The 16,150-nt window shown below is 41.7% G+C and overlaps 3 protein-coding genes across 4 annotated transcripts; all 3 read left to right on the top strand.

The window, feature by feature from the left end:
* The first annotated feature begins 736 nt into the window (after positions 1-736).
* Positions 737-3,098, top strand: myct1a (myc target 1a). The gene is made up of 2 exons (XM_079180616.1): positions 737-982; positions 1,865-3,098. The coding sequence occupies exons 1-2, from the start codon at positions 928-930 to the stop codon at positions 2,410-2,412; spliced, it is 603 nt and encodes a 200-aa protein (XP_079036742.1). The 5' UTR covers positions 737-927; the 3' UTR covers positions 2,413-3,098.
* Positions 3,099-3,634: 536 nt separating this feature from the next.
* Positions 3,635-9,782, top strand: serac1 (serine active site containing 1). The gene is made up of 17 exons (XM_079180856.1): positions 3,635-3,734; positions 4,240-4,334; positions 4,452-4,488; positions 4,574-4,716; positions 5,164-5,253; positions 5,883-6,014; positions 6,103-6,224; positions 6,310-6,438; positions 6,549-6,662; positions 7,004-7,166; positions 7,394-7,544; positions 7,649-7,790; positions 8,032-8,132; positions 8,321-8,418; positions 8,583-8,765; positions 8,865-9,008; positions 9,149-9,782. The coding sequence occupies exons 2-17, from the start codon at positions 4,241-4,243 to the stop codon at positions 9,283-9,285; spliced, it is 1,980 nt and encodes a 659-aa protein (XP_079036982.1). The 5' UTR covers positions 3,635-3,734; position 4,240; the 3' UTR covers positions 9,286-9,782.
* A 353-nt stretch (positions 9,783-10,135) lies between these two features.
* On the top strand, positions 10,136-11,133 carry gtf2h5 (general transcription factor IIH, polypeptide 5). Of its 2 annotated transcripts, none has more exons than XM_079180830.1 (3): positions 10,136-10,163; positions 10,566-10,651; positions 10,811-11,133. In XM_079180830.1, the coding sequence occupies exons 2-3, from the start codon at positions 10,617-10,619 to the stop codon at positions 10,989-10,991; spliced, it is 216 nt and encodes a 71-aa protein (XP_079036956.1). In that variant the 5' UTR covers positions 10,136-10,163; positions 10,566-10,616; the 3' UTR covers positions 10,992-11,133. The 2 variants fall into 2 exon arrangements, with proteins under 2 accessions (XP_079036956.1, XP_079036957.1); XM_079180831.1 differs by lacking the exon at positions 10,136-10,163 and adding an exon at positions 10,164-10,235.
* Positions 11,134-16,150: the final 5,017 nt, after the last annotated feature.

The following is a 16,150-nucleotide window of genomic DNA, read 5'->3' as shown; positions in this document are numbered from 1 at the left end:
AACATGAAGAGCTTCGTGTTCACTTACCGTATCCTAATTTCTGAAAGTAAAGTAGCTGAGCTGCTTTTCTATCTTATCAAACTACAATGTTTTTACTGGATCTCTCCAACTGAGGAAAGGACCAGACATCCAACGCAGGCACAGCTGACCTGGCAGAAGCTGTGGAAAGACTGAGCTTAACAAAGACGCTGGAGATCAGAACAGGCAGATATCCACACAGTCCGTTAAAAATAAAAAATACGCCAGAGCATCATTACCTGAGTATTAAAAGCACTTACAGTATCGTCACCATCAATTCCAGCTGTGGTTGTGTGTTCAGCACCCATTGCAGGCCTGTAACTGCCAATGCATCTCACGGTTAACTGTTTGCTGTGGTCTCTGTGGTGGGCGGAAAGAAATATGTGAGAGATTGAAATATTTGTCATTTCTGAAAGGAACAAAAATATTGGTGAGTGTGGTGGACTTTCCTATGGTGAAAGCTGAAGTAATGAGTCTTAGGGTGACAGTACTAGGGTGGTACCATTTCACATTAATCAACCCTGAAGGAAATGATGGGAGAGGAAGTGATTACAGCAACACCCCGTCTCCCCACCTCCAGGATCTCTGTCCTGGATAGATAAGCCACTCCTGTTGCTAATTTCGAGCAGGAAAGCAGGAAATGTGACAGTGTAGTTTTCCGCTTCCATAAACAAGACGGCCGCCAGAGTTAGCCGCCAGTCCTGTGTGCCTCTGGGCTCAGACATACTGACAGAGAAAGTGAGCAAGGGACGAGAGAGGGGAAAAGTGAGAGAACAGCAAAGAGGGGAGGCAGAAAGACAGGAAAACCCATCAGAAGTAAAGAGAGAGAGAGAGAGAGAGAGACACAGGCAAGAACTGACAGAAGAAGAAGAAGAGAGAGTTAAAGACAGACTGAACGGAGTATAAGTCATGGCCGAGAACAACACAAATCTCTTTCTGGAAATACTTCAGTCTTATGATGCTGGTGAGTTTTTTCTAACTTCCCTTCTCTTTTAGCAGGTCTTTTTTCATGTGGTCGCTCTGATTGGCGCTGTTGTTCCCTCAGGAATCTCAGCTTTAATCACCTCTGAAACGGAAATACAATATGTGAGCGTGATTCTTTTTTGAAGATTACTTCAAATAGACTTTTGCAACTCTCTCCAAATCTATAAGGTCCAGACGTGTTTTCTTAGTTATTTTTTCCTCAGTTTTCCTAAATGTCATTTCCAGATGACTTTTGACCAGTGTCTCCTTTCCCCTTTTCCTTAAGTTAGAGGAAAAATAGAAACCGCTGTGGAAATATGGGCTGGTAGAAAAGTGGGTTCAGTCTTTTAACGCTTAACTGTATTGAGAGGAAATTGATTTGTTTTCGCTGGCAGCTGTCCACAGGATTTGTTTTAGCCGCTGCATTCTCTCTCTTCTCTCAAGCACGCTTATGTGGGCAATTCTGCTTCCAAGACAGAGAAGCAAAGAGCAAAAGTCAGTGCTTTTTTTGTGGAAATGAAATGCAATCAGTTCATTGTCTCCAAATAACTTGCTCTGGTAAACATGAAAGAGGAAAGATTATTATCATTTTGTCAAGAAGCTGTTGGCAATCCAAACGGATGTTTGTTGTAATGTTGGCTAAAATTCCTTCCATTCCCAAGGGATAATAAAAAAGGCTATTATTAAGGATTAAGTAGATTGTATTGCATGTGCATAAATATTATTAAACTCGTGTTCCTTACAGTGAACATGAAGAGTAAACAAGATAATTCTGCAGGCAAAAAAATAAATATGGAGTGAGTTTGTTAAGGATCCATCAAAAATACATATGGAAGCACAGTTCATAAAATATCCTTTTTGATATGAGTTTCTCTCTTCCCAGTCCCTCTGATCATAGCTTTCTGTGTGTCCATCGCGGTGGGCCTGGTCTTGGGGGCCCTGGTTTACGTGATCTTGACCTGGATGTCCCGACGCAAAGCAGGCTCTGCCAGCATCACCCGCCGCCCTCCCCACCAATCACGCACGTCATCCCGAACCCGCCCAGGCTTTAACCGCAACAGCAGCTACGACCGGCGCAGCAACAACAGTTTGGTCAGTGCTGCATTCAGCTTCCACCGGCAGACTTCCTCCCCAGATCCCCTTGATCCTCTGGGGCACAAATCCAGCTTCAGGACCTCCACCTTCCACCCTCTGCTCCAGTGCAGCCAAATCGCGAGAGAGGCAGAGGAGGCGAGCCAAACCACGCTGCCTCGTACACCGACTCTGACCATGTCAACGGGATCGGCTCAAACAGCAGCCCGGCCAGCTGCCACCCCGCCCAGACCTGAGTCACTTTGGGGGAACAATGGCCTGAGGGGTTCCCATGCGACACAGACCCCACCTCCAGCTTATGAGAGCATTATTAGAGCATATCAGGAAACACGCACCTGAGAGGGGTGAGAGAACCAGGCGGACTCTTAACTAAATGAGCCCAGAGCTGTAAATGGATCTACAAATGATATTGGACTAAATCTGTATTGATTTATAGGACCAGGTGGAGCAGAGAGAAGTCAACAAGGACATGATGGTAAATTGTGTGACACTTTGAAACAACAATCAGTTTTGTTTGTCTTTTGGTTTGTAGTTCAATACTGATTTAAAACATTAAAAAACAGTTCACACTCTCAGTTACGCGGGCTGCTTATGAACAGAAATGATTCCACTTCTGTATAAAGACATTCAAATACATACTGGTGACGGGGCATTTACGCTGCAAGACAAGACTTCTCCTTTGTCCCTGCTGCAAAACAGAGAATGATTGCGTGTGTGTGGCCGAAAGGAAGGCATTTGTTTCTGTGTTAACTTGCATTTAATAAACTCTGTCATTGATGAATCTCTGTAAAAACCTGGTGGAGACAGCTTTGAACTCATTTCATGTTTTAATTGCCGTCTAACATGTTTTTTACAGAGCTGTGGTGTTTGGGGGTGCGTGGTATTCAAAGTAATTTACTGTGTCTGTGTTTGCGAGTACGGTGCGTTTGAGTTTGAGAGAGACGCACAGAATGTTGGGTGTCAAACGTGTTGCTGTTTTAATTAGATTGTAATTTAATGAACTTTTCTCATAAATGAATGCAATAAAAGCAAGAATGAAAAAGCGTGACAACATTTTTCCATACACCACCACCTGTGGTCTGAAGGGTGTTTGTTCACACAAACAAAGCAGTGCGCCTTCTTGCATAGGGCAACATAAGATATGGACATAATAACATTAACACCTGCAAAATATTGCAACTTACTACAAAAGTCATCCAAATAGAAATAAATATTATCTCAGAGAAGTTTCTAAAGGTCCATTTTTGTTGACTGAGTCCAAAATCCAATTGAACACAACACCAGTGCAAACTACGGGCTTGTGAAAATCATTCTCTAAACATTATAATCTGTACAATAGTTTGAGTTTCTTGTATTATTGTGGTATTGGATCACACGTGGTTTTTGTGCTTATTATTTTGTCCACCCCCTTATGAGCACAGATGTTTGTACGTCATGTCCAACGGTTTCCTGGTACGGGTACCCGGGTATCCATGTTTAAGTTTGGTGCAGGACAGCCAACACACATCATCTATTGCAGGTTGAATACATATAATAACGCACATATTTCTGATGACGTATTATTTGTGAGACAAGTTGTCGTTGTGCTTCAGAACACCGGGGCGCTGCAACCGCGGAGGACATCACTGTAGTCCTTTGGAAGTTTGTCGATACATAAAAAGGTAATGTCAGTGTTCAACAATGAACACGAACTTAAAATGGTCCAGCTGGGTAGCTAACAGTTAGCAAACGTGCGGAGAGCTTATACTGACTGATAGTTGAGGTAACAGTCGCTACTGGCTTAGCCCTCGCTTGTCATTCCAAGCTACCTGCAGCTAACGTTAGCTAATGTTAGCTAGAGGACTTGTAACGTTACGTGATTTGATTACTTATTAGCTAGCTAGCTACATAAGTTAGTTGACTATTACCGTTAGGCATCGATTATTGTTACAAGTTGGTTAACTGTCGCTACTGTCGGTTGTTAGGTCGATAGAGCCTCGGTCATAGATCGCTGTGCATCATAACTTTGACCATTGCTTATATAACGTTAGTTACGTGCTTTACGTTAAATAAGCCTTAGCTTGAGTGTCACTGGCCTTACGTGTGACTCAATGGTGTATGTTCGTGTCTAGTGTAAGGCAGTTAGTCTCCTGTTAACGTATCTACAACATACTGGGTGACCTGCAGGATGTCGGGTGCAGCTCTACGACTGATCCGCTGTCGGAGACTGAGCACAGCTGGGCCGCCTGGAGTGAGGAAAGTGCTTCAGTGGAAACATTTAAGTAAGTTATCATGAGACATAATTGACGTGTGTACACCGCTTATTGTGCTAGCTTGTAGTACTCTAAATGCGTAGATTCAACCATCTTTCAATGGATCCCCTTTCTGTTGACACTTAGGGAAGGTTGCTAAAGTAACTGGTGCAGTTGTCTCTGGGTGAGTTACAGTGTTTACATACTTTGATCCTGGACTTGTGTGAAAGGATCTCTCACTGTGCAGCTTATCCATTACCTTTCTATAGGGGCTGTCTTTTTATCACTTATGAAGTGGTGGCCTTGAACAAGGCGGTGACCGTTGACACCAGTGCGATTCTTCAGGAGAAGTACAAGTCTTACATCTATCTGAAAGCCACTCCATCAGATGAAAAGGAGAACCTCACTGCAGGTACTGAAAGTCATCCACTTGGGAAAATGATCTTGTGTCTGTAGAATGAGACCATTTTGAGATTTCGCTTTAGTTCAGATGTTTTGCTTTTGGACTTCCCAGACCAGCTAGATAACATCTGGAATATGCTGAATGGCTTTATTTATGTCTTGTATGAGCACAGACTGATACTGAGTTTGCAACGTCCAGGTGCCCAGTGACGTCTGTTATCGCTACTTCCAGTCTTTCCTTCCCCTCTCTACTATCTCTGTTGCCTGAATGTTTGGGTCAGCCTGTTGACTGATCTCACTTCCACTGGTCAAGGTTCTCTTATTTAATGGAAACGATCACCTATACTGAGAAACAAATGAGCAAACATTACTAAACAGCTTCTGGTAGAGTCTTTATAGAAATAAAAACCAAATGTTCTAGGTCATTGTAGTATTGTTTTCCACATTGTGTGTCTAGGGCTTACGCACAAAGCGAGGAGGGAACTTCATAAAGCAGCAAGGCGGTTTCTGGAAATGTCATCTCGGGTTTTGCTGCAATCACTAGACGGTAAGACACCAAAAGTTGTCATTATATCTTACGTTTCACAGTTTGAGCCATGGTACTGCCCCTCTTGTTTCTAAGGTTGGAAAGCAGAAGTTGCTGCTGATAGAGGAACAGACATGTATTCTCATAAAACTACAGCTGCCGACTCATTTTTATGTGGAGTGTGCACATTAAGGCTAAAGGAAACACCTGCTTTGTACATGCACATCCTGTTTTGATGTCTCATAGTTTGTGTATTAATGTGCATAGTGTGCTGTAATACACACACATTGTGGTTTTGTTCGCCTTATAATGCCTTTGTGTTAATCACTCCTGACTTTTAATTGTAAATGCACTGATTTGTTTTTAAATGATAGAAATGTGACATATTTTTCATCTACTTACATTCCCATAAGATATCTAATAAATCAACTTTTTGACTTTTTAAAAATAAAAAGCTGCCACGTTGACACAAGTTTTGAAACCACAAGGTTTGTAACGTCTCAGCTGTTGGAGTAATCTGAAAGTGGTAGTGTACAGACTGGTAGTTAGTCGTGGTAAATGCAGTTTGAAGTGCCTTTAGCAGTATTTGTTTACCCCGTATCCACCTGTATGTTCAGCTAGTCAGTGAGCTTTCTATTCGTCTGTCATAGAGCACTTCAGCCATGTGGATGCGGACCCACATGAGGTGGCATTATGGGTCCTACTGAAGAGGACAATGTCAGCCAATAAAGCCATCAGACTACAAGCCGTTCAGGAGCTTGCAGAAAATCACCACTGGCGCGGTAAGATCCACAAAATTGTTGCACATCACTTCAGGTTCACTGTAAAACCTGAGGTGGGATTAGTTCACAGCTGTTGTCAATAATGCAGACTACCAGTACCAGACGGCAGCCCAGGTTATAGACCAGCAGACAGCAGTGGGCCTGGCCAGGACTCCTCAGGTAGACCTTCGATTCTTCCTGCGCTCACCTGCACTGCCTGACCTGGAGGATGTAAGTATCTCCACTAACCATTCAACACTATTTACATCACACGGGTAAATAAGGTGATGAATAAGATGTTTTGACTTCTTCACAGGGTTTGTCGGCAGAGGATGGACTGAGGCAGCTGCTGGCGTCTCTGCCTCAGTCTGAGGTGGACAAGTGTGTTCAGTACTTTACCTCACTGGCCCTCAGAGAGAGCACCCAGTCCTTGGCAGCACAACGGGTAATTCAGACGGAATGATGGGACTCACGCGTGCACCTCTGAATACAGTCTTTTGGAAAGTGACTACCTTTAAATCCTCATACTGACACATACGCTCTCCTATGTTGCAGGGTGGTCTGTGGTGTTTTGGAGGTAATGGGCTGCCTTACGCCCAGAGCCTCACCTCTGTTCCCTCCGAGAAGGTGGAATCCTTCTGCCTACAGGCACTGGTACAGCACTCAAAGGTAATGACAGCCATTACGCATCTAGACATGAACTAGTCTCGGGGGAAGACACAAAGCACCTTTTGTGTTAGTTTGATTTATTGAGGGGATTCCTATGTTTCACGGTTGGAGGGATTCTTGTCATCATGCAAGTATTTATAGAAGTGTTTTTATTGTATACACGGCACACTGAACTGAATTAGATTTCATAGTTTTCTGAACAGAAACAACGACAACCTCATCAGTTAATTTGGTTCACACCCGGACAAAACTCTCAGTGGAATAACTCCCGTTAAGACTGGTTGATATTGATTGAAGGTGAATAAATGTTGTGAACTTACTGAAACGCATCCGGTTTGCAGGTCCAGAGCCACTGTGACCACATAGTTGCCAACGGTGGTCTGCAGCTCCTCCAGAGGGTTTATCAGCTTCGTAGAGACTCCCTGAAGATTCAGAGGAACATTGTTCGCATCATAGGAAATTTGGCGCTCAATGAGAGTGTTCACCAGGCCATATCCCAGTCTGGTAAATCTGCAGCTCACCTACTTGTCCCATAGAGTCTAGTTATGTGTAATATTGTATTGAATATTGCATATTCACCATTACAAACACTTCAAATACACGTTCACATGTTTGTGTTTGTTTTCCGTTTTTAATACTTACTGTCCCAATTGTATTAACTGAAAACATACCAACAGATTATAATATATCCATTACATTTCCTTCCTTCCCTCCCTGTATCACACCTTCAGGCTGGGTGTCGGCCCTGGCTGAGATGATGCAGTCTCCTCACGTCATGCAGGCGTCTCATGCAGCCCGAGCTCTGGCCAACCTGGATAGGGAGACGGTGAAAGAGAAATACCAAGACGGCGTCTACATCCTGCACCCACAAACACGTGGCAAGTAGGAAAACGATTCATTCTATTGTTACACGTTTTTGATAAAAGTATTAGTTCCAATATTATGTTGGTATGTAAACCAACACTTGACAATGTGTTGATTTCCAGCCAGCCAATCAAAGCAGACGTGCTCTTCATCCATGGGATTCTTGGGGCTGCTTTTAAGACGTGGAGGCAGAAGGACCGCGACACGTCGGAGGAAGAGGAGGAGGCAGAAAGCAAGGAGGACTACACAGAGTGCTGGCCGAAGGTGAAGAATTCACCATATTCCTATAATCACTGTGGAGTACTGTGGGTCACCATTAAGTGCCTTTCCATGTTTCTCCTCCAACATTTTTATATTAAAACTACGGTTTGGTCTTTCTGGCTATAAAGGAGACTCGATAGTGTTTTTTCATTAAATTTGAGGTTTCACGAAGACATTGATTAATCCTAAAAAGATGAATCATCTCTCTGTTCTTCTGTGTTATTATGTCCTCTTGTATTGACAGTCGTGGTTGGCTGCCGACTGTCCAAATCTGAGAGTACTATCAGTGGAGTATGACAGTCACCTCAGCGACTGGATGGCCAAGTGTCCCGCTGAGAATCAGAGGTGACGAATCTGTAGTTTCTGTAGAAACTGTAGAATCTGTAGTATACTATATAAATGTGCAGGTGACCATCCAACATGACAATTCTTGATGAAATGAAATGTTTAATTATCCTAAATGTTCCAGTATTTATTATGCCAGACTCTCAAGGAGTGAACTGTTGAATCATTCTTTGCTTTGGTCTCTTCAGGAAGTCCTTGGCCTACAGAAGTCGAGAGCTCCTAAAGAAGTTAAAGCTGGCGGGAGTTGGAGAGAGGCCTGTGGTCTGGGTAGCCCACAGTATGGGAGGTATTCTGTCAGAACTTTCCTTCCACAAGAACTTCAAATCTTTTACTCAAATCCCTTGAGCGCAACATGGAAAACAAATGGCTTAGTCTTATTTCTCACCTGTACCTACATGTGATTATACGTATCTACTGTAAAAGTTGTGCTCATTGTCTGTTTGTATTCAGGATTGCTTGTGAAGAAAATGCTGCTAGATGCCGCAGAAGACCCAGATATGCATGAACTGTTAAAGAACACCAAGGGAATAATGTTCTATAGTGTTCCTCACCATGGCACCTTTATGGCAGAGTACTCGGTCAGCGTCAGATATCTTCTCTTTCCCTCTGTAGAAGTCAGAGAACTTTGTAAAGGTAAGTGTTGGAAATGAATTGTGAGGTTCATGACTGTCCGTGTTGCAGAGAAATTGTTCAATATCTATTGTGAGTTGTTGTCCAAATGTGCTTTTTAAGACTCGCCGGCACTGCGCAACCTCAATGAGAACTTCCTGAACATGGCCAAAGAAAAGGAATTCAAGGTGCTGAGCTTTGCAGAGACGCTGCCAACAAACATCGGCCCCATGATCAAGATACTGGTGGTCCCAACACAGTCAGCAAGTATGTCACGATACTGCACATGTGAAATGAGAAACGTTCCATCTGTTATTTATAGCTTGAATATGAAGAGCATAGATCTTTAAATCAATCTGTCTCGTTCTTTTAGCGCTTACCTTCAGCCTGCTCTGGTTTGGTTTCAGATCTCGGCATTGGAGAGCTCATCGAGGTGGACACGGATCATCTCAACATCTGCAAGCCGGAGAAGAAGGACTCGTTTCTTTACAAGCGCAGCCTTCAGTTCATCCTGGAAGCACTGCAGAGCTACATCAGCCACTGAGTAACATATATGAACCCAACACACTGATGAAACCTACTATTTACTTGAAATGGGGGAGACCACTGACGCCCCCCCCCCCCCAAAAGAATATTAAAACATAACTGCCTATCCTTAATCCACACTTACATTAACAACCACTAATGTGATCATAATATGATTTGGAAAATGTAGCATTTTTTACAACTTGATTGCTGTGAGCGGTCAGTTGTGTTGAAAACTTTTGTTCTCCTAATCGTCCCCTTAGATTGGTCTCTCTCACTAGTGAGTCAGAATTTTAAAAGATCATTCAATTTTTTTTAAAGTTTTTATTTTGTAATTTATGTATTGTATTATAACTGCAGTATGTCAGTCATATTGTCTGCCAAACATATTCCTTCCTGAACTTTACCTCAACCGGACCTGTATTAATATAATTCGGGTTGTATTTATTTGAACAAAACTAACCTGGCTATGTGTTTAAATCTCCACGTGTTTGTAGTCCTAATTGCCTCTAGCAATGCTGACAATGAATAAATGTATTAAGTTGGAGTCGAACTTGTCTGTGTTCCGCATCTTTTTCATCTCAAAGCCACTTTGCAATGCATATCTCATTCAATGTTTGTTGTGTAGATCTCTGGATGCATTAGATCATTGAATATGACTGCTTTATGGTAATACTGGACTTTTATATATATATTTACCCACCACAACATCAACCTGTTTCATCATTGTTAAATACAGTATGGCTTTTTAGGATTAAAAGGTAATACAAACTTACCGTATTTAAATAAACTGTATTTATGCCACTTGCGCAATTTTTGCATCGCTGAAGATTGTTCCTCGCTACACACCGTATGTCCCCACAACGCTTTGAAACCAGGAACAACAAAAGCTATCAGGTTGGTGGAAGTCCGTCTCTTGTCCTCCCGAACTCCTTCGCTTGAATATGACCACGTATCTCATCTTTATTGGTACCGCATTCTGTTCAATATTCTAAAACCGCAGTACTTGGCAGAATAGCCGCGGTGTCATGTCACGTAGCTTTGAACTAAGTCAGAGCTAGCTTAGCTAGCTAACCAGTCTCAAATCAGAAGCTAACGCTAGCAGCTGTGTTCTTCAAACACTAACGCTACTCCACGTTAACCGCTAATGCTGTCTCGTTAAAAAAAGATCGAGGCCTAAACACGGCAACTTTTTAAAGTTTGGTTTATGTTTCTTGACTGGAATGTACTGGTCTGCCTGTTGCCTCCGTTAGCTTCTTGTGCAGGCAAGTAACGCACCTTTTGTTTATTGTGCTACAGGTTTTGAGGATTTTGTTTGCATCGACTGCTGATTTCTCTGCACGTGTCAACATGGTGAACGTACACAAAGGTGTCCTTGTTGAATGGTAAGGAAAAAATGTGTCTAGAACAAGTAATTCTGACCATCAATATTTCTCTACTGATGCTGTTGCACTTAAAATGTATTTATGAACTGAGATGCGTTAATCGTCACGTGTGCAGAATGTAATGATTTATTAAGCTGTTCCCTCTGCACACTGGACCAGCGATCCTGCCATGAAACAGTTCCTCCTCTACCTGGATGAGAAGATGGCCCTGGGAAAGAAGTTCATCCTCAAGGACCTGGACGACACGCACGTCTTCATCCTCGCAGAGGTGGTGCAGATCCTGCAGGAGAGAGTTGGCGAGTTAATGGACCAGAATTCATTCACCGTCACGCAGAAATAACACAAAGAAGTCTCGCTTCTTGGACTTAAGGCTGTTTTGAGTTCGTCCTTAAATGAACATTGTCTGCAATGTTTTAACTGCAGACTGAAATGGCGCATTTGCTCATTATTTTGTTGGAATAATTTGAAAACATTTAACTGACCGTAATTTGTGGCGTCTTTCAATTATGTCCATTCAGGAAATGTGTTTAATGCATTTCATTGTTTCTTGATCATGGTTTAAATTGACGATTTGAGTTTCCATTGTTACATCTGCCGTGGCATTAAATGGATGGTTCTTCAAAGCAGACAAAGTCATTGAAACAAAGTTAAGCGCAACGAGACAAAGGTGCATTGAGCTGTGAAATTGGGGTTTATCTTTCAGTGGATTTGGCACTTATAGCACCCGTTTTACATTCATTCATTTTGTTCAGCATTTAACTCAAAAACATCACTTGATGCTTAACGACCATGAGAAATGTCATGTTTGAGGTAGAAGATAAACAGAACAAAGACATTTAGTCACCCTTTTTTCAGATATTCTACACACTGTTGGGAAAATACAGTAAACCTGTTTTATTCCAACTTCATTATTTGTCTGAAACAGTCACATTTTAATATCCTCAGTCTCTCTTGAGAATGTTGAATAGTTTTGCTGCTATGAAGCTCGTCTATGTAATGTCCAGTAGAACATGTTGATGGGTCCAAGTGACACGAAATGTCTTCTTGGTTTGCTCCAGGTTTCCGAAATACTTGGAAGTGCCTTGTAACTTTTAGTTTCTGTCATAAGAGGTGCATCGTTCTTGGAAGTACTGCAATGCTAAGTTGAGGCGTTGAGTGGACAGAGCAAGCCCCTATTCCAGAAATCTATTTAGTATACACTGCTCCAAAAATGTAAGGTACGGGAACACTTAATCATCACAGTATAGCAACAAGTCAATTAAACCTCTGGTACATCCATCTGTTCTGGTAGGAATTTAAGTGATTATGAATCAATTTCACCTGCTTCGGTGCAAATTAAAGTCACAACAGGAAACAACCCCCCCAAAAAAGGGAATGGTTTTGCAGGTGGTGGCCACAGACCATATCTCTGTCCTTATCCTTCCTGATTCGTCTCTAGTTCAGCATTCTACTGGTAGCAGTCCATTCAGGTTGCACAGGTAGTCCAGCTCAAGGATGGCGCATCCATACAAGCCGTCACAAGAAGGTCAGAGGTCTGCTGTGTCTCTCAGCCCAGTCGTAAGAGCGTGGAGGAGATACCAGGTGGGAGGAGCTACAGGAACTGCCGGACCCTACAAAATGACCTCCAGCCGGCTACTCGTGTGCATGTTTCTGACCAAACAGATACAGGCCCAATCCCAATCTCCACCCTTACGGACTTACTGACTTTCAGACGCGCTCCCGCGAAGTCCAAGGGTTTAGGGATGTCCCACCGTCAAATTGTTGAGTGTTTGAGGGCTCGCTCGCAGACATTTTGAGCCCTTTATGAACCCTTTCCGTAAGTCAGCATAGGATGCTGACTTTGCCTAAGGGAATTACCCACAAATCATTGCAATGTGACGTTAAACACGGGGTAACCAGTGGACGCATTCAGCAGTAAAAAAAATGTAAACAAAGAGGATGGCTCGCATGTGTTCAGCCTGTCTTATTAAATTTACACAAACATTAAGGGTTAAAGATGGAACAAAAAATAAACTTGAAATCAGAGAATATTTATTCATCAAATATTAGATTTTGTCATTGAAGCCGCTTTGACAAAAAAAAAGAAAATAGATTATAAGACGTTACCTCTCATCTTGAGGAAAGAGCCTGGAAGACGTTCAAATCAGGAAGTACAAAGTATAAAATAAATACACACAATTATACATCATATTTTTTGTCGTTTTCATGGTAACATGATATGTTGCAGCAAAGTGCTGCCCCATTCCTATTTACACCATCTCGAGCCCTCACAGAATCTCACACTCGACCACTAACCAGGTGACGTCAGTAAGTCCTTGAGGGTTCAGGGTTTGAGGCTTTAGGGGGGACATTGGGACTGGGCCACAGACTCCATGAGGGAGGCATGGGGGCCCGACGTCATTTCACCGTATACTACATCTTGTATCTATCTCATACTTTACAATGTGATTTTCACATGTGTGAATGTTACAATGTATTTACAACAGACCGCTGATCATATTAAATATAAGCTGAGAGTGCAAACGCAGTCCTTCTGAATTAACTAAATAAGTGTGAGGGTATAACACTATCACAAACTTCTTTAGTAGTGGGACACAACTTATAAGGCTTTGATTCCTACATTTATATAAACTAACACAGCTTCACAACAGACAACATCTACTGTGTAAATATGTTCTGCTAACATGAAGCTTAGTAATTCAGATATCAGTCACCAGGACTTCCACAAGTCAATATTATGATTTATCTTTAGACACCTTATCAGGGGAGAGCGCGAACGCAGTCCCCCACTACCAGAAATTATGCAATCGAGATTTCTACATTTGAGAAATTCGCAGAGGTCAGCTCAGCCGGAGTGCAATGGCTAAGCCTCGCCCTGGGTGAACCACCTTCTTGATCATGGTATCTCCCTTGCCAGGTAAGTATGAGTTGTACACATTGGAGGCAGAGAAGTCATTCAGAGACAAACCAAGCAAAGTGACGGTGTTTAACATTTAAAAACCCTGAGATTAGAAAGCAGGTGGTCGTCTAAAATAATTTAACACCAAACAAAACACACTTTGGTACTAAATCTTAAAATGATGACGAACATTTAACTTGAGAAGGAATACTGCATATCCCATAATGCACTAGTGTATCTCCATATCAAAAGTCAACCTAAAATCACCAGTGTTGTCTATTTTACTTTGGTAAATAAGTAACAGCTCAACCCCAACTTCAAAAGAGATAAAGGTAAATCATAATGCAACCAAACCTCGTTTGATTCACATCAAAAAATCAGAGGAAAGTATAAAAACACACATTTGTTTTCCAACATTTCAAGCACTTCCTGTTTCTTTGTTCACTGCTGGTGGGAAAACTGTCATGTCTGCTACTGGCCCCTATCGGTCTGGAGTGTGAACAATGCTGTTTCTGGTAACGTTACCTTAAACTTATATCTTTAATGGAGGTACAACTGATAAGGTAAAAAATATATGATCGACATTTAATATAGATATGTCTAATGACGGGATCGTGTGTGTGGATGAAAATTTAAAAAATGCGGGACTTTAAGCTTTTAATGTTTTTACAAAAATAAATTTATCTTTCTTGCTCTCTGGTGGCGGAAACTATGCAGGAAACATAAGTGCGCTGTACTCTGTACATTGTGCTCAAGTAACGTTGCACATTTCAATATTGGAAACATGGAAAAAATCATCAAAATATCAGTGTTGGTAACGATATTGTTAAACCATCGATATGCGGACACCCATGAGACAGATCGCGTGCATCAAGCTAGCACCAGAACCATTTACCTTCCGGTATTTGTGTTTTCAAAATAAAAGTTGTACGGCAGCAATCAACGTCACAGTTTCGAAGATAATGTAATAATAAGTCAAAGCTGTTCAAATGGTATCGGATTCAAAACAATTTCTAATTGAAGGAGTAAACGTGTAAATTACAATACTAAACCACGCAAATTACAATTGATAAGTGTCCTTTAGCGCGAACTTCAACACGAAAGCGAAAGTGCTAGTTAGCGTTAGCTAGCTCAATATTTAGCATTAGTTAACGATAATTAACGATAGCGCATTTCAGGAGAACGTCGATACTTAATAATTACCTTTAGCTAGAAGCTATAGCGTGAGGTTAAGGGTAATGTGAGGAACTAATTATCGAACTTTATGATGTTAATTAATGTGACCAAGTTCACCGAGAAAGTTAACACCAATAAACCAGCGTTAACGTTACCAGTGTCTACCACAGCTACTACCTTCCGTTTATGCGTCCCTATGCAAATTCAGCTACAGCTAGCCTAGCGAAGCTACAATTTGCGCTAGCAAGGTCACATAAACTCGACGGACTAAAGCTATAGGCTAACGTTATCCTGAACATTAACAACACATGTTACAGCTAAAGTTAATGTCGAGGTACAGTGAGGAATAAATATATAATACAATGTTTAAAGAAGCTGGTTTGTAAAAGCATTAACCTTCACCGACCTGAACCTGTCCTCTCGACAGCCAGCGAGTGAAGACAAGTTGCGTCAGCTTGATGTTATATACCGAGAAATGCAACAAATGGTCAGCGGGGACGCTATTTCCCCTGTTTGAGTTTAGCTTCATAACACATTTGTAAGTTGTTGTTTTTCATCAAGACGAGGAACATGTCCTGGCACATCACCCAAGTCACTGCAGCGGTGCAATCATTGTGATTAGTCTACCTAACATAGCCATATAACTAGCGTATAGGTTGTTAATAAATTAATGTAACATGTTACATGAAAAATAAATGAATTATAAAGTATCAAGCAGGCAGAAATGACTTTGTATGACTTTGCACTGAAGTACATCTGGTCACTCGAGTCTACAGTCGTGCAATGTCTACAGTGACTGTAGACATTTACGCGTCCTGATTGGTCAGTTTGATTGTGGACTACCAATTGGATCGGAGCTACCGACTGTAGACCACTAATCACAAGTGGACCTGCAAATCTTGAATACATCAAGGTGGAGTTGCGAATCTACCCACAGCGTTGACCTTGCAGTAATTCTGGTAAGACTGCCCAATTGTCTTTTGGAAAAAAAATCGATATAGTGATAATGTTAGCTAGCTAGCTAAGACTTAGCAGCTCTCAATAACATCTCTTCGAAATTGTATTACTGTCAATATCTATTTTATCTTGTGTTAAGCTTTAAATACTCTTCAAATCCGAACACAACACAACAGCAAGTGTTCGTTGTGTGCGGCGGGTCAGGTAACGTACGTGTTCAGCTAAGGCTAGTTAACGGTCGACATCTCTCAGCTATACTTATTTGAAATTATAACGCATTTGTTATAACGTTACCACTACTGAAAATGATACTGAAAATGATTTGTCAATATGCATTTTATCTTGTGTTAACCCGTTAACCCTTGCATACGGTTCAAATCCTGATGCTCGAGTACGGGCCGGGTCCGGTAAGATAACGTTAACGTTACGTTAGCGTCTCTAAATATAACCTCTTAAATCATTATTAC

This window comes from Pholis gunnellus, assembly GCF_910591455.1.
Source record: "Pholis gunnellus genome assembly, chromosome: 19".
NCBI classification, from domain to species: domain Eukaryota; kingdom Metazoa; phylum Chordata; class Actinopteri; order Perciformes; family Pholidae; genus Pholis; species Pholis gunnellus.
Note: the sequence above shows the minus strand (reverse complement) of the source record. Positions and strands in the feature narration are given on the sequence as shown.